Source organism: Accipiter gentilis, chromosome 13 (assembly GCF_929443795.1).
Source record: "Accipiter gentilis chromosome 13, bAccGen1.1, whole genome shotgun sequence".
In the NCBI taxonomy this organism is placed as follows: Eukaryota; Metazoa; Chordata; class Aves; order Accipitriformes; family Accipitridae; genus Astur; species Astur gentilis.
The window spans coordinates 3417128-3440743 of NC_064892.1; the positions used below are offsets into that span (position 1 = coordinate 3417128).

General features: G+C 38.5%; 1 protein-coding gene across 2 annotated transcripts in view; it reads left to right on the top strand.

Annotated features, from left to right (window-relative positions):
- Positions 1 to 23616, top strand: part of FGF14 (fibroblast growth factor 14) — a 411791-nt gene that overhangs the window by 303730 nt on the left and 84445 nt on the right. The window contains exons 2-3 of one of the 2 annotated variants that reach the window (XM_049815679.1): positions 2766 to 2876; positions 11509 to 11612. In XM_049815679.1, coding sequence (XP_049671636.1) covers positions 2766 to 2876; positions 11509 to 11612 — 215 coding nt within the window. The remainder of the gene's footprint in view (positions 1 to 2765; positions 2877 to 11508; positions 11613 to 23616) is intronic. The other variant, XM_049815680.1, reaches the window with a different exon arrangement.

Genomic DNA, 23616 nt, shown 5'->3' on the forward strand with positions numbered 1-23616 from the left:
TGAAAGAGTCATTTCTCTTTCTGCAAGGAGAAGAGAGAAATTCCTTGCCTGACAGGATTGTCTGCTTCATCTTGGAGATATTTACCTCGAGGCTGTATGGAGTAGTCTTTTTGACTATTGCTTATTATGACTTGCATTGAGATTAATGAGTCATTTCATACAACTCCATCACTAAATCTGGGTTGCTTTTTGGCTGAAGTCAAAGAAATAATCATGTATCGTTGGCCAGTTCCCCCAGTTTTTTGAGCACTGTTCAGCTAAAACAGTTGTTTTTTACTTTGATTTGTAGATCTGAAGTGCTGTGATATATATTAACTAAATATTACGATCAAGAACTAGTAAGAAATGCATGATTGAATTACTTGTCAGGAATAAAAGTTTTAATCTTGCTAAGGAAAAGTAGGAATTTAAGGTAGAAAAGATGTTCTTAGGAGGGTGGGTAAAACAGGTTCTAATAATCCACAGGAAAAAAGTAAAAAGAAAGTTTCAGTTGCTACATTTCATGGGAGAAAAAAGACTTTCTTTTTTTTTTTTTTTTTTTTTTTTTGCTATTTATTGGTCTACAGAGATCTACTTTGCACAATGAAATTATTAATTAGTATAATTTTATTGGTAGTAAATTCCAGGGTTAACTTTAAGTAATGCTTTTGGTGAAAAAACAGACAAATGATTGTGCAATTTCCTGTTAGAAAGTAGATTGTATTTGTGAATTTAGATAAATTAATGGAATAAGTATAAAGAACAACTTTGAAAGTCATTTCTAAGTTTCACATTTTTCCCTTGAAGCAGTAGATGTAAACAGCTGGTGATAGTGAATCATCTGTACTTTGCCTTCCTGTGATACTTCTTTGAGCTAAAGTGATGATAAAAAAATAATTTATTCATGATTCTTTGGGTGTAGAAACTGTTTTTCAAAATACTGATATTTTTCCTGTAAATACTTTTTAAAGCTCTAGTTTTAATAATACTCTTAAAATATTTTTCTTTAGTCTTTTAAGATGCCATTTTAGTATGTATAAAGCAAGTATGTTTAAAATCATCAATTTGGAAGTGCACATTGAAAGCATGCATTGCTAGGGGTAGTGCCTGTGTGAGAGGAACTCACTTTTCATTTTTAAATTGTGCAAATACTTTTGAGTTGCCTGGTGAAGCTGATTGAGACAGTACATTCAAAGAAAATAGTTTATTCTCTTTATAAATTTTAAAGATATTTGTTTCTGAGTATTCTTATATAAAGACAGAGAAACTTTTGCTAATCTAAAAATTCACAGAAAGCAAAATTTGCAGTTAAAAAACCAGTTGTAATGTGCTTACATATTGACCATCAGTTGTTTATATTATTTATTCCCATGCCTCAAAAGTCTTACAGCGTTAATATTTATAGTAAGAGGTTTTGATATTTGCAGTTTACTGTTATATTTTTAAGTTAGATGGGTTTATTGTTTAATATGACTTTGTAATTGGGATATTCAAGAAAAGCTTAACACTTTCATAATCATTTCGTGGAACTGAGCCTCTATAGAAAATGTCAGAGCATTCCACTCAGAGGCAGTTTTGTTTATTAGTGTTTATTTTCATCTCCCCTTAGGATACTGTAAGGAGCCCAGCATGATTGATTGTGAGAGCAATTATACACAAATTCAAGGAGGATTTTATATTCTGGCCACAGGGTTGCATGGAAACCATTTCTGTCTTCCTTAGAAGTTCACCTGTTCATTTTATTACATATCTGTTTCAGAGCCTTTAGGATTTTAGTTCATTATTGCGGAGCTGAGCATGATACAACTTAGATGCTTTTTTAATTTTAAACCCACAAGTTTATGTACTGGCTGCCCGGAGCCAGGCCTGAGAGTATATGTTTAACAATATTAATACCGATGTCACACAGAGGTAGTGCTGTTGATTTTTTTTTTAAGATGCAAGGTCCTCTTCCTCAGCACAGATCCAGTTCTGCAGCAGCTTAATTCGTGATTTTGGTAAGGCACCACCCTTGAGATGAATCATATAGATGTGGCTTGGCAGCCCCTGCCCAATTCTCAGCAATTTTCATAAATGCAGAGTATTAAACAGGGTAGTGTAACTGTTCAGCTCCCTGAATTTCCTTTATACTTGTAGCTTACTAAGGGTTTTTTCAGGTTTTTTCCTCTGCTGAAGGAGGGTTACGTCTTGCCCTGTCTGCGGGTGTTATTGCCTGGGAGGTGGGCGAGGGCAGGTGAATTGTATCCGCTTCAAGATTGGTAAAATATTTTGGGAACTCTTCAGATGGGACTGCTGCAAAATATTATACCAGATAAGTTGATCACTTTTGCTAGAGAGTGAAAGGAGACAGACCTTTTCCTCCAAGCGTCCTTAAAACTTACGTGAAGTATAGTAAGTGCCTAACGTGTATGAAAAGAGTAGGGTTTTGAAATGTTTTGTTAGTTTCTGTAAGGCTTTCTACTTGTTGCTGAAGTCTAAAATATTTCTGCAGGGCTTAATCTGGTTTAAGTCTTTTGACTGTGGGTGTTTGGGGTGTTCCTTTTTTCTGTGTTTTACCTGTGTTAATTATAATGAAGGATGTTGGAGGCAGAGAACAGGATACGCAACTGGCCTAATAACACTCCGCGGCAAGATTTTTCTCCATCTCCATCAGGACCCATCCTGTCGTAGTACTTGCTTTTAAGACGGCAATGCTGCTTCACCAAACTTCCTCCTACAGTGAGAGAAGTAGGGATAACTCTTGGAAAAAGTTTTGAGGCTAGTGACAAAATATGTTTGTCTTTCAGATCCCCAGCTCAAGGGTATAGTGACCAGGTTATATTGCAGGCAAGGCTACTACTTGCAAATGCACCCCGATGGAAGTCTCGATGGAACCAAGGATGACAGCAGTAATTCTAGTAAGTGACTGCCCCAGGGGAATGTCTTAATCGCACACGCAGATTGCGTCGCTCGCGCGTGTACGCGCAGACACAGTGTTAATGCCTTTGGAGGGTTTCTGAATGTGTTTTGTCGAAAGGAGGAGGGTTCTGTCCAGTTGCAGCCTGATGACCGCCAGCACGGCTCGTGCAGGATGGCGGCCTAAATGTGTTCCCTCTGAAGGGGAAGGCGTAAGTGCCGATGGACCCCAGGGGTGAGATATTTAGGCCAATGGTTGTCTTCTGGTAATTTTATAACAATGGTAAAATTATATTAAAAGTATTTTTTTATAAAAGCTCTATATTTAACCTAAATTTCTTATCTTCAAATAAATAACAAAGAAATAAAAGAGATGGAAACAAAAATTCCTTGAAAAATCTGATCATACGGGCCCTGATTCAGCAAAGCAAGTAAGCGTATATCTAACTATCAAAGTTCTGCTCAAAACACAGGCTGAAGTACCTTGCTGAATTGGGGCTAAAGATCCAACAGTCCCTATACCAGCAGGAGTTCCAAAGGCCTTAAGAGAATTTCTGTCAGTGTAGGGACTGTGACAGTGGCAGTTTTCAAAAATATTCCGAACAAAAGTGGTCTTGAAAGGCCGTGTGGGTCACTGCTTTGGTACCCTTTTCCTATGATACTGCCACATATTTTCATTCACTGATCGTATATGCGTTTGGTAACTTCAGCTGCAAATGATAATTAAACAAACCTAACTCTAGAAACAGCTGATTTTTAATTTTCTGTTTAGCAGAGAACGTTTGTATTTTGTTTATTTTAATGATAATGGCATATTTAAGTAACATTTCTGTGTGATCTTGAGGTCTATTTGAAGCATTTTTAATACAAAAGATTTATCTTCTTATTACACATATGTAAATAAGCCTTTAGTTTCCTCAAAAATGTTGGAATTAGGCTATAGAAATTAAGGGATTTGAGGTTTCTGCTTCACTTTGGTTAGGTCCCTGTTTTATCTGTTAATGCACGGCTGTCATTTTTAACACATTTCATCAACAGATAGCATGATCATCTTTTATTGTTCTATTTTTGGTTTTTTTTTAGAATTGAGAAAAATAATTGATTAATCTATTTTGATGTGTATTTCTCTGTTTGTTTTCCAAGTGGTTTCCCCCCTTCCTTTTCCTTGTTTCTTTTCTTCCCTCAGTGTGTCCATCTCTCATGCCCACTTCTGTACTGGATTAGACACTAAGACCTTACACAGACAAGATCGTTATCGCTTTTTATAGAAGCTTTGCCTATATGAGGTCCAAGAAATGTGTCCTAGAATGCAAGTGTGTATCTCTCTCTCCCTCTCCTTCTCTCTCTGCCCATCTCTCTCTTTATTTTCAGCTTCAGTGAGGAGGTGTGTATGACTGCAACAATTTTGGAATGTTTTAATGTTACTTCTGGTTTTTTTTAATCTTAGAACTCTATGGATTTTGAATCTTTGCAAAACTAGACCATAGTGCTTTATTTTCCTCTTTTCACTGTTGTCAGCTTTAAAAATCTTCCCTTTTTTTGCTTACTATGTCATTTTCCCTTTCTCTCCCCTCTTCCCTGCCTTTCTGGATTTCCATCTGTCTGCCCATCTCTCTTATTCTTGTTGCTCCAAAATGCAGAATGAATATTCTATATTATAAATGTTCTGAAATATAGAACTTGTCCAAACTCAACCAAATACCAGGTAGTAGTAGTGCTTATTTTGCATAATTACTGTTAGATAATACCACGTTTTACTTCAACGTGATTTTTAGGCTGAAAGACTTTTTGCCATAAAGCGATTTTTTTTTTTCTGTCTTTAACTGGTGTGATTCACTATTTGTTTCTTCACTAGTCCAATTGTACTATATTGTTTAGTAAAGACAGTTTAGACCATAAGGATGTAACATTAACGTGTTTGCCAGGAAAGCATAGACTCTCCACCTTAAATGTTGCGAGTATATACATACCAACACTATTAAGAGCTGAAAAGATTGATCCATTTGGTATATTCATGAATATATGAATATATGTCGGTCTGTTTTGTGCTGTCAGACTTTCTCCTCGGTTCTTTTCCCTTTGTACTCGGTTTCCTTCCATTTCCTGTTGAACTTTTTGTTTCCTATTGCTTTTCTTCACTGCAGCGTATTTTGTTTTTCCTTTTCTCTTTTAGTTGAAAACAATTTTCTCACGGATAGAATTCCGAGCATTTTGATCTTTTATTTTGTGACCTCCTTATCATGATAATTTCTGTCTGAGGTAAATAAGTTTTGGCAGCTGCCGGAGGGAGAAAATCCTGCTTTGACCATGGAATTTGCAGGCTGCCTATTTATTGTGCCCAGTAGGCGCAGGGACGGACATATATTAGCTGTCAATAGGACAGATAGTACGCTTACCTTGACAGTGAGGGTGACTTCCATTGGAAGTGTTTCATAAAAACGGAGGAAATACAGACTGCCAAAGGGTGTGCATCTCTGCCAGCCTTCCCCCTGTCTTCTGCACTCCTCGCTGTCCCTGAAGCCTGTGAAAGAGTTCTCCTCATGCACGGACCTTCTGAGTAGCTGGGTGTCGGAGAAGCCGCAGCGAGTGAGTAGCGAGGGACAGAGAAGAGAAGCGATTTCTTGTTCGTCTTCAGCAAGGACACTGTTTGAAGCTTAGTCATGCCGCTACCTTTTGTGCTGGTGCACTTTCTCAAGGAGTTAGAGGAGTGCTTGAAGTTAAAATTCCCTCAAGTGCATATATCATTTTGTACTCCCTTTATATGTATGTCAGTAAACATAAGTTACACACTATTGGACTCTCAGTCTTACAGAGAGGTAGCACAAAGTAAGATTAAGATGTAGTCTGTTCAAATTGAGTGGTTCTCTTCACGCTCACTTTTTGTTTGTCTTTAAAGCTTCTTGTTAGTCTCTTTAATGTGACTTTTTGTTTCTATCTGAAGTCAAAATGAGTTTTACCAATGGTTTCGGTCAGCTGCTATAGTGCAAGCCGTTGTCCCAGCCTGCCTTAAGTTTGAGTAAAGGCTAGAGTCTGCAGAGATAGATGGCAAGATTTTCCATATATCGCTGCGCACAAACCCTTGCCTGAAAAAGGAAGAAAGATGTGACTGCTCGTAATTGCATCCCTGAATGTACTTTCGTCTGCTCACGTTGGCGGCCGTGCTCTTAGACCCCAACCTAAATAGACTGATGGGTTTAAGTTCATTGTCTCAATTTCTTTTTATATCTCTTCCAAGTTAGTGATGTTTTGTGGCAGAGTATGAATTAATGGACCTGTTGGTTAATGGTGCTGAGTTTCCTTAAATCACATCACCAGACCAAGGCTGTTAGCTTAAACTATCTTGTGTGTGCAGTCTGTATTTTTTTGCCAAACTCTCAGTGATACGTGGAAAAAGACTTTATTACATTGCTTTTCTTGGTTTAGCTGGTTTTCTCTTTTTCTTTCCTCTAATGCCTTACAGTTTCTGGTTTGTTTTTGTGGCTTGCTTGTAGTCAAAGCAGGAGTGACCGTGGGTAAAGCTGTAGGCTTGGTTACTGAGGTCCTACTCAGAGTAGCTGTCCCTCTCTAGCTTTAATTTTCTTGGATTTTACAGAGGTTCTCAGCAGTACTTGGTCCGAATGGAACTTGCTTCAGTGTTGTACATGGGCCTCATCATTATTAATTAGGAAAAACAAGCTGCTACACAGAAACTATAAAGAAATTCCATGCTGTGCTTGTAGTAACAAGCCTTACATTCCCCTCCTGTCCTCCTCCCCACCCAAACCAGCTCATTTTCAGGCTTTGGTCTATCTTCAAAGTTTTGTTTCAGGCATGAAAGGTAGGTTTAGTAGGAAGACTAATTAATTTGGGAAACAGGCAATTCTGATTTTTTAATTACTGAGATTGAAACCCTGAATCTCTTAGCCCTATGGACTATTTTGATTCACCTGAAGAGTGTAACTCAGCCAACAATCACTGAAAAAATTCAACATGAGTTATGATACTTTCCTCAATGGGTGATAAACCTGATTTTAATGTTCAAATGTTGCTGTTCTGCCCCTTATGAAATTACAGTCACGTTTGAAACAGATTAAAAGAGCATTACTCATTTGTAGCCTTATTTCGTGAACTGATAAATGCCAAAGTTAACATTACCCAAGCATCTTTGATTTGGCTGTGCTGTGCACATCTCTTGGTTCTTGCTTAATTATGCAGTGACATGCTTTACTTCCTTCGTGGCATTTGGTACCCGGTAGAGGTACTGTTCAAGAAATCATGCAACCATTTAACATTCCTTTATTTTCATCTTCTAATGCATGCTCCTAATGCTCTGTTTGTATCTTCCAAATTGAATACGGAAGTATTAACTTTTTAATGTCTTTCTAAAGTACCTACCACTGTCATATTTTGAAGATATTAATAAAATAATCTTCACAGCACCTTTGTAAGGTAAAGGAGATAATTAGGCAGAAATAAAGCACATGAAGATTAAAACCCAGCACCTGCAATGCTGTTAAATTTGGATTACTGAATATTAAATTCGGATTACTGGACTGAAATATTTGCAGTCTGATTTTTTGCGCTGTTTTTTTACTGCAGTTTGTCTTCAAAGAGTTACACAGGCATTTAGACATCTCTTTACATCACCTTTGGGAGTTAGTTAAGCCTGTTTCTCCCATCAGTATAATCTTAGTGTCACAGGATCAATGGAGGCCATGGGCAGCCATACTAAAAGTATGTTTTAATTATGTCTTGTGTAACATCAGGCAGGTAGAATGGGTTTGCTCCATAAGAAATAGATGGACGGATCTCTGAATACCAACCTCCCTGCACTCATTGCCAATGGAAAAGAAATTCTGACTGAGTCGTCATTTTTGCCTGTAGGCCTGCAGATGGAAATAAATTACAGATATAGTTGCTGTGATCTGATTGCAGATTTGGTGCTGTGAGAGGTTTTGTTAACTGACACCAGGGCAGTGCACATGCAGAACAGACAGCAAGTTTGTAAGCCTTAAGCAATTGGTCTCTAGCAAGATTCTTGAAGAAACGGTGATCTGTAATGGCAATTTTCTTGTAGCTGCAAGTCAGTCGTACCTAAGCAGACTTTCACAAGGATATGGAAATACCCGATTTCAGGTATTTCAGATTTCAAGTTAATAGACTGTGATGGTATTGCATAAAAAAAGGAAAAAGAAATGTGGTGGGTTTGTGTTTTGCTCAAAGGAGGAGTTACTACTTATCAAAAAGGGGACTTTAACTTTGCCTAAAACTTTTGGAGGATTAGAATCCAACTCAAATTTGTTCCTGCAAATCCCCTGCACGACACCTAAAGCAATCTTGTGTGTGGTGGGAGTAGGCCTGCAGGGTTACGAAAGGGAGAGAAACCATTGGCTTTACAGTCGTGGTTTAGACAGAATACAAAGCAGAGCTAAGGGAGCGTCGACAGGCTCAGCGCTGACAAGGAGAAAGGGGTTTACATGGGCCATTTTTGCTGCTTGGTTCACTTGATTTCCCTGATGTTCCCATGTCTTACCTATAGTTGGATTTGCCAGGCTTTATAGTTGAGTGTGCAGCACGGGAGCGCTGAGCACCGGGCAGAATTACATTTCCTGAGCTGTTCCAGGGTGCTCCCTCTCTCCACTCCTTTGTGGACTCACCGGGCCGGGTTTAGGTACACCACGAAGTTCAGGGACCTCACTCCCCGCTTAGTTTTGGGTTTGTTGGATCCTTGTCTTAAAGATAGAAGGAAGCTGGGGGCACAGTTTTTCACACCCCCCTCAGGTAAGGGCATAGCTTTGGCTGTGCAGACCTGAAATGCCAGCAAACCCTGGAAGGCTTTCTGCTTCTCTCAAGGCAGGTTCTTATTAGAGTGGGAGATAGCACAGGTGGATCCTAGGAAGGTTTGAAATGTGCGATTGGGCATAGAAGTCCTGCTCAGTAAAGAGCACTGCACAGTCAGGTTCTGGAGGAAATTGAATTTCCTTTAGCCAGCTTCAGAGCACGTAAAAAACCCATGCTGTGGCTTACTGGCGCGTGTTTTGCTGACCTCAGTACGAAGGACGTTGCTGAACGTTTATCAATCAATAATTGAATGTAGACTGGCCTCCTTAGTTTCACCCAAGTCTGAAAGATTTTGTGTAAGTTAACTGAATATTCTGTATGTGCAAAATTACAGCATTTCAGATCACACTCTAAAATTTTATGGTCTTAGACTAATTACAGGAGCTCTGACAATCTCCAGTTAAAACTTGGTGGCAGTAAAAGATACATTATATGCCCTCCTCGGTGCTTTCTAAATTCACCAGCAACTATAAGCCGCTCTAGTAATTTTATAGGTTGCATAAAACACTGCCATATTACAGGCCTCTAATTCTCCTTCAGTGGTGGTTGGTTTTTTACTGGCTTTGCTGCTTCATTTTTCTTGGTAATACAGCAAATTATATCTACGTTCCAGAATTTTTGACTGAACCACTATGATTTGGAGTTATTTTTCATTAGCAGTTTTCCATGGCTGACTTGTCTTTTGTGTTCACCTCTTTTCTTTATACAAGTATTGTTTGTTTTTCCTTCCTGGTGTCCCCTTAATTGTTGCAGCCCTCCCTCTAGCATGGTGTTCATATCCAGATTTCCTTCTGGAATTTCTTTTCTTCTAGAAGAAACCAAACTTAACTGCCATCTGAAACCTAGTTCTGCTGTGACAGACTCCCCCTCCACCACCCACAATAGCGGTTTGGCTGGTTTTGACATTGTTTCATTTGAGGGTAATGGCTGATTGGTTTTTTAATTTCCAAATTATATTGAACATTTGAAAGCCCTCAAGTCATAGAGTGTTTAGCCTATATTCGCTTAGGATATCTTGTCTGTGAGTGCCATATTTCATGGGTTTACATTTATCTTGTATAGATTAGAGAGGCAACCTTGTCTCTACCCAGTATTTTTCTAGTAAACAGCCCAGTAAGATCCTAGCTTGACGGAGACTTTCGGAAACTACAGAAATGAAAATGCTATATATTTGTGCTAATTCTTGTCTGATGTTACCTCTTCTGTTCTTCTTTGTAAACCCATAAATCTGTTTCCTGTTCTTCCAGAGCTCCTTTGGATATATTTTTCATTGTAGAGCTGTAGGAAGTGCTCTGCTACAACAGTTCCTAGATTTCTACTGGCTTTGTGCATTCCTAAAAAGATCTCATGTGACATATTCTTTTTCTGTGTGACAATGTGGAAGGAAAGGGTTTCTTTCTCCATCCACTGCTATCTTTAAATTCTAGTAGTCAACCTATATTTTTTCTCAGTTGTAAAGATTTGATCATCTTCATCATAACCGATCTGTGGCTTTGTGTCCTTTGACCAACTAGGAGTTCTCACACCTTGAGAAAATGTATTTATCCCCTGCAATTATATGACCCTTTCTCTCTTCATTTGGGCTTTACCCCTGGCATTCTGATTACAGATAGCCTCATAGGGTACACTGTCTGGTGACACCTATGGATGTCCTTCCTAAATTTTGAGGAACTGTAGGTATTACCGTGTTCCTGAGACCTGGCTTGGTGGAACCATCGTCCTCACTGCATATGTTGAACACACAGGTTGTGCTTTTAGTTTTCATCCAAGGACTTGTGAATCCTTGACTCATCCAGAGCGGAAAAACACTTAGCATGAACTCTGTTGCATCCAGATCTTTTCTTCCAAGACTGTTTGATGTGTGCTTTGCATCTAATTTCCTAGTATGAGTCAGTAAACTTAGTATAGGTGTGTGCTGGCATAATTTTTAGAAGAAGAATTGGTCTGTGTCTCTTACTTTTATCACTTTTTCTTTTGTTGTTCTGTGGTGAGGCTGGTAAACTCCTGCTCTTCACACTGGTCTTTTTCAGACACTAATTAAAGCTGTGACTGTTTTTGTTATTACAGAGGTATGTACCGCTGCTAGGTTATCTGCTGTTAGCTGTTTTTTTAATTCCCCCCCCTCCCCCCCCCCGAATTTCAGTCTTTGAACATGTTCTATATTCAGCTCAATAACATTTATGCACATTTAGAGTCAAGCACATATTTCAGTGCTTTTCTAACTAGGGTAAGCCTCTGCCATTACCTGAGGTCTGTGTACTACTGCTTATATCAAATATATCATTCAGAAAAGCAAAAAAAAAAATAAAAAATATTGAAATCACAGACCCCTTGAAAGCAATCTTTAATGAGAGCACATCTTAATCCAAAGCCATAAAAATGCCTAAGAAAATAAAAAGCTACTTGCCAGAATCAGAGAGATATGTTTTCTGCAGGGTATCTCACAAGTATTATCCTTATGATTAGTCTATATTGGTGAAGGAACTGTTGGGCTCTTTGACTCTTTTCAGATTGCCTGAGATACTCATGTCTGCAGTGCTGCATAAACAACTACAGTCCAGTCTGCTGTGCTTTGTAGTTCCTAGTTAGCACTCATGCCAATTACTGAACTATTGCAGGACTTACTGCTAGATAGATACTTAGGCTTTAATTTTAAGGATTAACTTTACTAGAAGCAAGATTTTCTGAATTAGTTTAATTTTAAAATCAGAAAAAAAATATACAGGAAGTAGTTTTCTTTCTTTTTACTAATGATATTTATTAGAATATTGTAATAACAGTATATTCATATCTGGTCATGTTTTTTCTTCACAGCTTTATTCAACCTTATACCAGTGGGACTTCGAGTTGTTGCTATCCAGGGTGTAAAGACTGGGTTGTATATAGCCTTAAATGGAGAAGGTTTCCTCTACACATCAGTAAGTACCTTTCTGAACTCTGTTTAAGAGGTACAGCTGAAGTTGAAGTCTACACAGGAATGAGATGCGTATTCACTTTTAAGAGGTTCTGTAATGTCTATATATGTATATACATACAGTACACGCACCTGTGTACCCATGTATGTGTGCAACATATCTATAAATGGGATCCAGTAGAAATTACCGTGTACTATGGATGAAACTCTGCATGTTAGCAGTCCTAAAAAAACATTCTGTAGAGCTCTTTTTCTGGTAGGCTATACTGATAGTGTGCAATACACCACAGAGATGATTATTTTCAATTAAATTCTCCAGAATTTTTAAATAAAGACCTGCAATTATTTTCTTCATGACTTGTTGATCCGAATCCAAAAGCTGCTCCAATGGTTACTTTTATTGATAAGACTTGCAAGTCTAACTTGCGTCCAAAAAGTCATTAATAGTCTTATAGTTTATCACCATAATCTTGTAATTGTATGCTTAGCATTATTGATTTTTTTTATTTCAGATATCAGGAAAATAAAGAGTTCTGTGAGGGACTATATCTTTGTAGAATGATCAAAGTTTAAGAAAAAATCTTTTGAGTCACAAAGAAGACTTCTGAATAAAGCGATTGGAAAGTCCTCAGATTGTTTAAGATATTCCAAATGATTTAATGCTAATCACTCGGTGTGTTGTTGTGAATATAAAAATCCTCACTTTTGTGTAAATTTAGTGTCTTAACCTCCTTTGAAAGGCAAACAGACTTTATATGAACAGGCAGTTCTGTCAGGTATTAACAAGGTGGCTTAAAGGATTTTTCATTACTATATTTGTATTGCCATCTATGTTGAATTTATTTACATCATGCATTTTCCATTTTTTAATGTCACATAGTTGCTAATTCCCTACTGAGTTACAACACACTGCTTTGTTTTCAATGTCCATTGAAAGGAAATTGGACAGATTAAGTTTCTGATGCTCTGAGGGGAAGTATTGTGTTTGTTTCAAATATACAATTGTCTTGGAAAAGCTAATTAGGAAAAAAAATGGAACTAATCTTGAATGTCAATGTCAAGGAAAATAGAAAATTCCTCCTCATAAAATGTCTGCTGAAAACTCCAGCAGTATGATCTAAAACATTCATTTTCTTCTGTTCAAAATAACAAATTCTATCACAAGAAAACATGAAATATTTGCTGTCAAAAGGAAGAAAACTAGAAGAAAAAACTTAGAGCTGTTAGAGAAAATGCATTGCTGACTTCCCAGTTCCATCACTCCTTGTGGGGAGTTCATTTCAGTATGATGGCATGAACAGTACTTTTTTAATGTGTTGGTACAGTTAAGAATACATTCTTGCCCAGCACCGTTTCTGAAGTGAGTTCTCAGTCCTTCAGAAAGAATTATAAATTTCAGAAAATGTACCAGTTTCCTGACGGATAATTCCACGCAGGGAGGGACCCTACATGAACAAATTCTGGCAGCCACTGTGTTTATGTATTATTCTGGAAATGTTCCAAGTTAAATGAATGGTGTCATCTGGGGAAGGGAAAGGAGCGGAAAGTACAAGGCAAGATACGAAGAGATGACTGAATCCAAACTTCGAATAGATGTGAACCCGACCCTTAGAACATCATCAGGTCTAACAAGATATTTCTGTCACATTGGTGGGAATCTGAATTGCTTTGTTCCTATGTCTTCTTTTTGAGCAACACAGATTACTTAGGTTGTGATCAGTCTCATGGATATAAAGAAAAGTTTATGTATAAGGAAAATGTAATCCACATGTTTAATGTTTTGCAGGATTGCATATTCTTCTTTGTCACTAATGGCAAGAGTTTTGGACTTGATGACTTCATATATTCCTGTAGTTATTGGCAACTTGTTAAGTACTTCTGAATTTTGTTGTGTAAATGTTGTTATGTTTTGAGTGTATTTCACTCTAAAAATTTCTTAGGAGAGTGTCTCAATCTGTCACTTTACCTTGTGTGAGGTAAGGAAATGAGTAGTTTTGGAATATACCGCTTACTCTTCCTCGTGTGGAGAATGAAAGATGAGTGGCCCATTAAGTATCAGAGACATGACACATTTGAAAACTCAGTGGAAGCCTTTAGGTTTGGTGCGTCTACAAAATGATTTTCAATTTACACTTTTGTCAAGTTCAAAATTAGCAATATTTGGTAATCTAATGCAAATTTAAAGGTAGTGATTTGAAAACATCAGTGCTGTAATACAGGTTTGATTGTTTCATATTAATGTATTGAAAACGTTGGCAATACATTTTTGTCTTGGCAATTGCCTGCTTTCAGCTCAGAGACTAATGCATTTGAAAATAAGAAGACAAAGCATCAGAGAGAAGTCTGTCTTCTCTCTGAGGATCAAGATGAAGAAATACTGCATGCAGAATATTTTAAATACTGTTGCTTGTAGGAAAATATTTTTAACCAATCACTTTCACTTTCTACTACTGTCTTGGTGGATTTTTTTGACTCTTTGTCACGGTTGTGTATCTGTTGCACCTAAATGCAGAAGGTGTGTATTACATGTCATATATGTTTTTCCCTTGCCTGTTCAGGGGAGGATGGGAGAAAAACATTTTCCAAGTTGTGTATGCCAACTGTCATCACTGAAAAAAAGTGCCACATAATGGGAATGCTTGTTAAAATTTACATATTGTCATGGTTTAACCCCAGCCAGCAGCTAAGCACCACGCAGTTGCTCACTTACTTCCCCCCCGCCCCAGCTGGATGGGGGAGAAAATCGGGAAAAGAAGTAAAACTTGTGAGTTAAGAATGGTTTAATAGAACAGAAAAGAAGAAACAAATGATGGTAATGATTACACTAATAAAATGACAATAATAATAAAAGGATTAAAATATACAAGCGATGCATAATGGAATCACTCACCACCTGCCGATTGACGCCCAGTTAGTCCACGAGCGGCGATCGCCCCATTCCCACTCCCCCCAGTTTATATACTGGGCATGACATCCCATGGTATGGAATACCCCTTTGGCCATTTTGGGTCAGCTGTCCTGGCTGTGTCCCCTCCCAACTCCTTGTGCCCCTCCAGCCTTCTCTCTGGCTGGGCATCAGAAGCTGAAAAATCTTGACTTTAGACTAAACACTACTGAGCAACAACTGAAAACCTCAGTGTGTTATCAACATTCTTCTCCTACCGAACTCAAAAACGTAGCACTGTACCAGCTACTAGGAAGACAATTAACTCTATCCCAGCCAAAACCAGGATACTTTTATTTAGATATATTGCCAATTTCTTCTAAACATTTTTAAAAAATGGAAGCGTGCAGTATAGTGTAAGTAGTGTTTATAGTCTAAATTGAGACCAAAGTCCTGTATAGTCCTTCTCTGCAGAATACCTCAGTGTCCCTTTTTCCATTCACAGTATATGAAATCTGTAGCTTGTGAGAATATCCTATGTGTTGATGGCTCTCTTCAGAGATTGAAGGCCCCAACTCAATTATTTTTATCATAAACTTCCCATGATGTTGACTAATTAAGCAACAGTACTGACAGGAAAGGTATTATGTGTGATCCTGCTTTCTCTCATATGGAGTATTCGGTAAGACAAAAATGAAGGTAGAGTGACAGACCAGTTTTACATATAGATTATCAAATGTAGATTTACATTGTTTTCTTGATTTTTTATTTTTTTTTTTTTAAAAAAAGGGTTTTTTAATGGTTGTTTCAGTTTGGGAGTCTTTTTTTTTTTCTTATTTTATTCTGCCATATTTGAGATTTTTTCCACTAATTCATAGAATTAGAACTAGAAAGAAAAAGTGCAGAATTATTATAGAAGGGTGTTATGGCAGTATTTCTTTCTTAAAACAGAAACAGAAGGACAGCAAATTGTGTAGGTAAGTCAGTCTCAAGAGCTTTTCATACCTATTTTGCCTGCTGCAGCAGTTGAGATTTGTATTCTGTCCTTTGGGGACTGATCGAGTCAGGGTCTGTAACACATGCCATCAAAGCCTTGTCAAATAAAGGACAAGCAAAATCTTTGGAGTTTGATACAGCTTTGCAGAATTCCTGAGAGAAAATACTCTTCCAAAATTATAACCTTATTTTTCAATACAATTAAAGTAATTATTGTGATACAATGTTTCGTTATTTTCTATCATATAAAATATGAGAACAAGAGCCTTTCCATGTTCAGTTTTTTCCTTGCACTTTAAAGGGTTAGCCCACTTAAAGACTATTCATTAAGCTCACTTTTTTTGAAGTTTTGGTTTATTGCATCCAACTTTATTTCTGTCTGTGTATGCATGTATACCTCTACTTATACAGGTATATCCATATATATCCACTCACAATTAGGATATATTTATTTAGTGACAGCTTCCCAATTCTAGGGACATGTTAGTGAGCAATGAGAATTATAAAAGTGAGTTGAAATTTATTTTAGATGGATTACCAAACTGTGAATAATTCAGTATTTATGACTGACTTCGTCACTGTGAAAGCTAGTTGGAGAAGCTGGATTTTTCTGCAGAGAACCATCTCAGTTACTAGCAAGATTTTTGACGTAATAGTTAGGGACTTATATGTTAAAGTCCAGAAATACGCCTTGCTTTTGGAAAGGGTGGGCGGGATAAAGTTTTATTTCCAGGGTTGATCCTGTCAGAATCAAAAGGAGTGGAACTGGCTCCATGCACTGAAAAAACAAGCGCAGCCGCAGGGATTCTCCATGGGGAACAGGTATTGCCTGCAGCAGGAAGATGGCAGCGCAGTACGTGGCAGAAGCTTTTGTTGGTTTTGATGCTAATTTTGGTCAACTCACTTTGCAAAAGGTTCAGTGGTTCAACTTTCAGGGGGTTGCAGCTTCTTGGTTTTCGTCGAGGATTTTCTGCTGTCATAACAGGGTGAACTTAGAGGTAAAACTTATAATATGTTAGTCTGTTTTATGATTCCTGTTTTCCTAAGATGAGGATAAGTCCTCTTGGATTATATCAATGAATTTCTCTCAAGAATTACTTGATGTATCTGGGAGAGTTTGGAAGGGCTACTGTTTTGGGGTGGTTTTTTTTTCATCCTAGGAGCAGTTCAGCAGGGTGTTACCAACATTTGGTGGCTACCAGAGTAAGAGAAAAGGGAAAACCTAAAATGTAGAAAAGAAAAAATTTCTAACTATAAACCCTCTCTACCTGCTTGTGCTTTCATCTTTATGTTTCATTTTTAACCATTTCTTCTGCCAGCTTTCACTGAGCCCCGAGATGTGGATGAAACCAGACAGGGAGGAGTAGTACGCCTGCGGTATGGTCAGCAGCAGATATTAAAGTCATAGCAGTCCACTGCCTGGATTCTTAGTAAGGCTGATGAACTACAGAGACGCTTCAGAAGATGAGTGAGCCCGCAGGACCAGGTTCGAACTGCCTGGGCACCTCTTCCAGCGTGGTGCCTGGCCGGAGTTGTGCTCCAGAGCTCCTCATCTGGCTACGGGGCACTGGGAACCTCGCTGGAAAGTGTAGAGACTAAGGGAGAGACATGGCTGCGTTTCTGGGAGGTCTTACCAGCTTTTTATAAAGTATTTCAGAAACTAGGGACGGCACGCTACTCGCTTTACGGAATAATCTTGTAAGATGGGGGTTTGTGTTTGATCTGCCACGGTTCGCAGCGTCAAGGGTGTTGGAAGGGTGTTGGCTGGGTGGTCTTTCTGTGGCAGTGAGATGTCAGTCTGGGTCACCGCCTTCAAGAATGAGAGAAAATATTAGTATCTGTTACTAGGAAGTGTATTTGTTATCTAGCTCTGGTAACTCTCACCTGAAAGGAAAGCCTTTGAGGGTTTCTCCTGACATTTCAGCAGTTTCGCAGTGCTGGTATTTACTTCCACCACTTCTCTAAGCCCACATAAATGACCTGTCTGAGCAGAACAAAATCCAGCCTCAAGGAAGAACATAGGAGCACAGACAGTACAACCTGCAAAAGAGTGAGAACTGAATCCCTATTTCTGGTATCTAAAAGTCAAATGAAAAATAAGTTTCTGGCAGCTTTTCCCAGAGCCTCTCTTTGTACTTTGGAATAACAACGCTTGGCATGTGCAGTACTTTGAAGGTTCAGAGGTGCGTAAAACCTTATAATAAACAGAACAGAAGAAGTTTCAATTAAGCAAAACCAAAGAGGAAATGCAATGTTTTAGAATTCGTATTTTTTTACAAGGTTAATCAAAAAGAGGTTAATGTGACATTGATACAGCATTTTTCTGTTGATTTTGTGTTGTCACAGTGTAACAGTGGTTGACTTAGGTCTTGGCAGAGATTGCTCCCCATCTTGCAAGGTAGGTTAGAAATAGTTAGGAATATATCTGTTTAGAGAGACATGGACAAATACAAGCTTGCTCTATGATTTTGAAGAGGTAGGCTTTTGTTCTAGTAGTCAGAAGTATGCTGAGTAATAGAATAGCGTAAATCTTGTTGCTTTTGAGGTATCTGTGATTTTGTGAACGTAAACACATCAGAGTGGAGTGGCTACTTTAGTAATATTGTGATCAACAGGAAATATGATTTTCTTTCTTGTGTCGGACTTATGCTTTAGGGTCTCAACCTGCTCCCACGCTCTTATCTCCCAGCATAGACTTTACTAAGACAGGGATAGGATCTTAGTTCACGTGTCATCATCTGTGTCTTGGAACTACTCTGGCACATTTTGGAGAGAGGAAAATGGGTGAATTTAATTATTTGACAATCACAGCTTCTGATAAAGACTTTTGAAAACTAGTTATGTTACCAGTGGTACTTTTACAAGTGTAAACACACGGACCTTATGTCAGCTCCATCAGCTAATTTTAAGGGCTTACCACTAAAGTGCTTGCTTCTGTAGGAACACCTTCTTTGCATAGCCTGTTATCTTGTATTCAGTTTGCTGTCAGTTGGCAGGTGACCTATATTTGCTTCATATAACAAAAGTTTGCTTGAGAGGGGAGTAAATAGCATGTTTCAGGGCTGTGTTCCTCTGTAAGTTGGACTGCATTGCTCAAAAGGTAAACAAGTTCAGCATGTTCCAGAAGTAGTTGAAATACACTGACAGGGAGGAGGAAAACATCTGCATGGTTTATGCTTATTTATATCTGTGTTTGGAGGTAGATAATTTGTCTCTCAAGTTGCCTGCCAAAAATAAATACAGAAAATTGCTAATGTATTTATTTATTCTGTGGTGGCACTTAAGAAATAACTGATAACATAGCCCTGCTGTGTTGTACAAAAAGTGCCAGATGTCCCTGCTACAGAGTATAGTAGAAAAGGTGTATAAAATACATACCGAGTCCCTGACTTTTTTCAGTGGGTTAGGTTTTCAGTACATTCTTTCGATTGAATGTGCTGAAGCCAGTGTTCTCACACACAAGATAGCGGAAAAAAGGAGGCATGCACAGACACATGAGAGTTTGATAGGGCAGGAGAGAAGTGAGAAGGAAAGAGATGAATGGAATGAGGCTGACATGAGACTGTGATAAGCAGGGATTTAAGAAAGTGGAGAAATAGTGCAGCTGAGCAGAACCGAATTGTAGAAAACCCTATGATGATATCATCACTGTCGAAACGCTTATGGTGATTGATCAAGTCTGATGCTTGCATTTGTTACTACCTCTCTGAGTCTTTCACATGCAGAAATGGCTCTTATTGGAACTACGGTTCATAAACAATGCTAGTTAAAGAAATATGCAACTTTGCATATACAAAAAGATAATTAGTACTATGAAGATACAGTGTTTTAGCGTGGCTTCTTCATCTGTGGCCATTGTTTCACCCTCCTGCCATTTAAATGCTATACTGGGGGTAATAACAGTATTTGACTCAAAACTTGCAGTGATGTTTCTTGCCACTTAAACCAAATATGTGTGTCCTGTCTAGTTCATTAATGTCCACGGTATCCTTGGCAGGACTTAGTTGAAACTTTTTATCTATAAGAAACACTTGCATATTTGCTTAGAATACTTATTTTCCTTTCCCACATGTACGATATGATATATGTGTTATCTTTCCCTAAGATCACAGAAACATACATAAAGGCATCAAGGTTAAAAAGCTGCTCTTCCAAACTTCTTGTCAAAACGTGGAAGATCACAGAGTCAGCAGCTGCAGTTGGGTATTTTTCGACTCATAATTGTATGACAAGGAATAGTAACTGGTAGGTAGGTATGCTAAATGGGGTAATCTAATCTCATGCTTCAGGAAGTAAGGTGATTGCCACAGGGATCAAGAGGAACCCTTCCTCAATGTACGGCATCGCTTGCTGTAGATGTGCAGAAGGAGGTTTGCCTCTGAACTACTACGCAATGGTCTCAGCCAAAGGCTGAGCACAGGCTTGATGGACCAGCAGCTTAGTCTTGTCTGTCAGATTTCTGCGTCTGGCAATTCTGTCTCTCACGGTAACCTCCCTTTATTTTTGGCCAACGTTTTGTTGCATAAATACAACTACAGTCTTCTGGATGTTTCTTTATTCTCAACTTTGTTGTTCTTAGACATTTGGGGTTGTCTGTAATCCTAAACGTTGAATGCTGTCTCACTGTGTGTTGTGGAGTCTTCCAGTAGCCCTCTTGTCTTCTGTTCTTTTACGTCGCTGGTAATTGTCACTACACAAGCAAAAGGATCACGTTTGACATTTCTGATTTTCTATTTATTACTATTTAATCTTACTCATTCATTGCATCCAGGTGTGAAAAGTAGCTACCAAAGATTTAAATTCTCTCCAATTTTAGACAATTATCAAAAACATGTTTCCAAAACAAAACCCTACTACGTCTTTCCATTATTGGTTAATGAGTATTCAAAATATTGAAGACAATTGTAGATGGATTTTATGGTGAGTTTAAATCCCTTTCAAAATAAATTTGGTTCTTATGACATAAAGAAGACCTCTCAATACATCTTCAAGATTTCTAGGTAAGAAACAAAAACTAACTTTGTGTGGAATAGAACAACAACAATTAGGTACACGTGGTGCTGTCTATCACTGCTGTAGCTGCGTAGTTAATGCACCTTCTGTTATTCAGGACTATTTGCAAAAGTTATATGGCTAGATACCAAGATAATTGAACAGAAATGAACTATGAGCTTTTAAATATAAAGTCTGTTTTCAAAAAAAAAAAATTCTGGTGGGCTGAATTGGCTTTAGTCAGGCAAAAATGTGCTTTCATTATGCAAGAAAAGTTCAGTATTATCTTGCAGACGTGAAATAGTCAAATGCATCTTTTGTTAATTTTTAATAATTTCTCTAAAACTTTTAACTGGATCACAATATTCAACTTATATCCCATAATGTTAACATAAAAGAGGAAAATGTTGTATTTACCTATGTAATGAAAGGAAATTATGCAAGCATCCTATAACTTCACGGAGCTTGGTAAGGCACCCTACATATCCTATAATAAGATGATGTGGGCTCAAGTATGTGTGTGTTAATTTATCATTGTACCTTTGCAACACAATTCTGTATAAAGTGTGGTCCTTAAGACTGAGCAAAAAGAGGGATGATATATTTCACATGTTATTGTACTGTGCAGCCCTACACAATAGGGCTTTGTAAAAAAGATATGTTTCTATAAATACCAAATACTGAAAAAAGCCACAGCAGTCTTCACCACTGTTGTAAAATGAAAGCATTATTTGCAATGCAGTAGCCATACATGTCTTCTGTATTAGTGTTATATATGTTAATGACTGATTTATACATAATATCAATTACAGTTTTGGAACAAAACAGGTTTCGTATTATTCTTGATTTTTTTGAGGGTCTTGTTTTACCTTGCTCTTATACACATTTATTTTCTTGTTGCAGCATATTCATTTTTTCCCTTGGATAGGCAAGTGTGTAGCTAAGATTAGTGAATGATGGTCAGTGATAAATTTATATCCCCTGTAATCTTCCCATATGCCAAGTGCCCCTGTGGAAAAATCTGGAATGTTTCAGTTTCTTCCTCCTTGGCGAGGCAGCTTTAGCCGTGGGCTGGATCCTGCCTGGAAACTTGACCATCTGGGCAGACCCATAGAAATGCTGATTCTGCATCTCCTGACTAATGACCCCGTACCCTGGCCTCCTTCTTGTTGGCAGAGCCTATCAATCCGGGAGCTGCCCGAGGGTCTTCATGGCTCCCTGTCCTACGTGCGCGTGTTGGGGAGGATGGGGGCTGCTTCCACCAGCTTTCCCCTGTTGGGTTTTCTGTGGCCAGGGACTAGATAAGGCGTGTGTCTTTGCAGAGCTGTGACGGTCTGTGGGTGAATACGTCCACATAAATGACCGGGATCATCTCCGAAGCCTGCTCCTTCCTGTGGGACTAAAGCTCTCTGAAAGGATAACTCGAGATCACTTTTTTTTTTTTCTTCTTCCCTTTAGCTAAATTTGCAGTTCATTATTTGCTGATTAGAGTTCACTTCTAACACATTCATTTACATTGTGAGTGATTTTTAGGTGTCTAGACAAAACTGGCTAGGAAAGCAAGCATCCAGGAACTTCTTGTATGTAGTTGTACCAAACATCGAGCCTTGATCTCCCTCTTGGTTTCTCATGTCAAATTCCTCAATCCTCCACTTTCTCTGCTGGCAACTTTCCCTCGCAGTGATCCTTGGCATATTTCCATGGATAGTCCGTGATTATATGTGCTCATTTAGCCCAATATCATAGACCTTACAACCTACTTCTGACATTTTTCTTTGGAGGGTGTGACTCTTTCCTGCCTTCTCATCTTTCCTTCATCTGGGACACTCTTCAGCCACCAGAGAGGCAGTTTTAGGTGGAGACAGGCAGATACAGACTTCCAGGAGAAATGTATGAGGTTCATCTGTCTCGTTCATCTGACTTGACCAAGCACCAGCTGTGGCGTCAGGACACCACGTAGCAATGGTGGGGCCTTTTCTGCCCGTAGCTTGGTGTACTCGCATGCATCTTCAGTCAAGTAAAAGTTCCAGTTTCAAATTTGTCAAATAATGTCTGGATATTGGAGGGCTCTGAAATTCTCAGAGGTACCAAGCGTTGGCCTAATTCTGATGCTAATGACAATTGCTGATCTCATAGGTAGCAGGACTGGCATAACTGACCACTTTCAAAAATCCCGCTCGCAAGGATTAAACCGGCGAGGTTTATTGTGCGGTGTTTATTCAACATATTCTATTCACTGTCAGGTGAGAAGCTCTCTTGACTGATTCCTGTTGACTTGACAAGGATTCTTTTTTTTTTTTTTAGCAGACTACAAATACAGCCCTGGGGACATACTCTGTCTCCCTGAGGGTGTCTCGAAAGGAATCATAAATCTAGAAAATCAGCAGTCAAACCTGAATCCTGCACTAAAAGCGTTGGAGTAGGGGTGAGTAGAAGACTCACCCCATCGTGTTTGAATTCAGTTGTGACTGTTCTCTACATTCTGTTCTCCTGATATATTTGTCAGTAAACATTTTGTAATAAAAAGTGACACAATGCCACTACCTGGCAAAACATGAACCCCTGGACTTAATATGCAGGATCTGCAGGAAAACCCTGTACTTTGAGTAGGTGAAACAAAAAGCTGAAGACTTATTTTTGTCAGTGCACCTGTGGATTTCTTTTTCCGATAGCGCATCATGTTGTGGATAGCTTTGGCTTATTAACAGGGTGATAAAATTTTTTAGCATTGCCAGACATTTACATTATATTACTTAATCTTGAGTGTGACTGTGGCTGCAAAGCTGAAAACAAAGTGTTTCAACATGAAAATGACATACCAGTACTTTGCGGCTCCGCAGATGTACACAGCTAAAGACCTAGAGTTTTCCACAAAAGAGATGCGATTGCCTAATTCACCATGGAATTGTTTACTTATTGCAGAATTGCCTAACGGCTGGTGAATTTTAAAAAGATAGGGAAAGGGTTTTGTACCACAGGCACAAAACAAAATACAGCCAACATTTCAAAAGCATAATATGTTCTCTTTTTCATGTCCCTCTTGGCCAGCATCTGACTTCCATGTTGTGACTGATGTCCCCTAAGCAGTTATACCCTGTCACATTGCCAGTCAGGCTACAGGCCAAAACTGAGCACA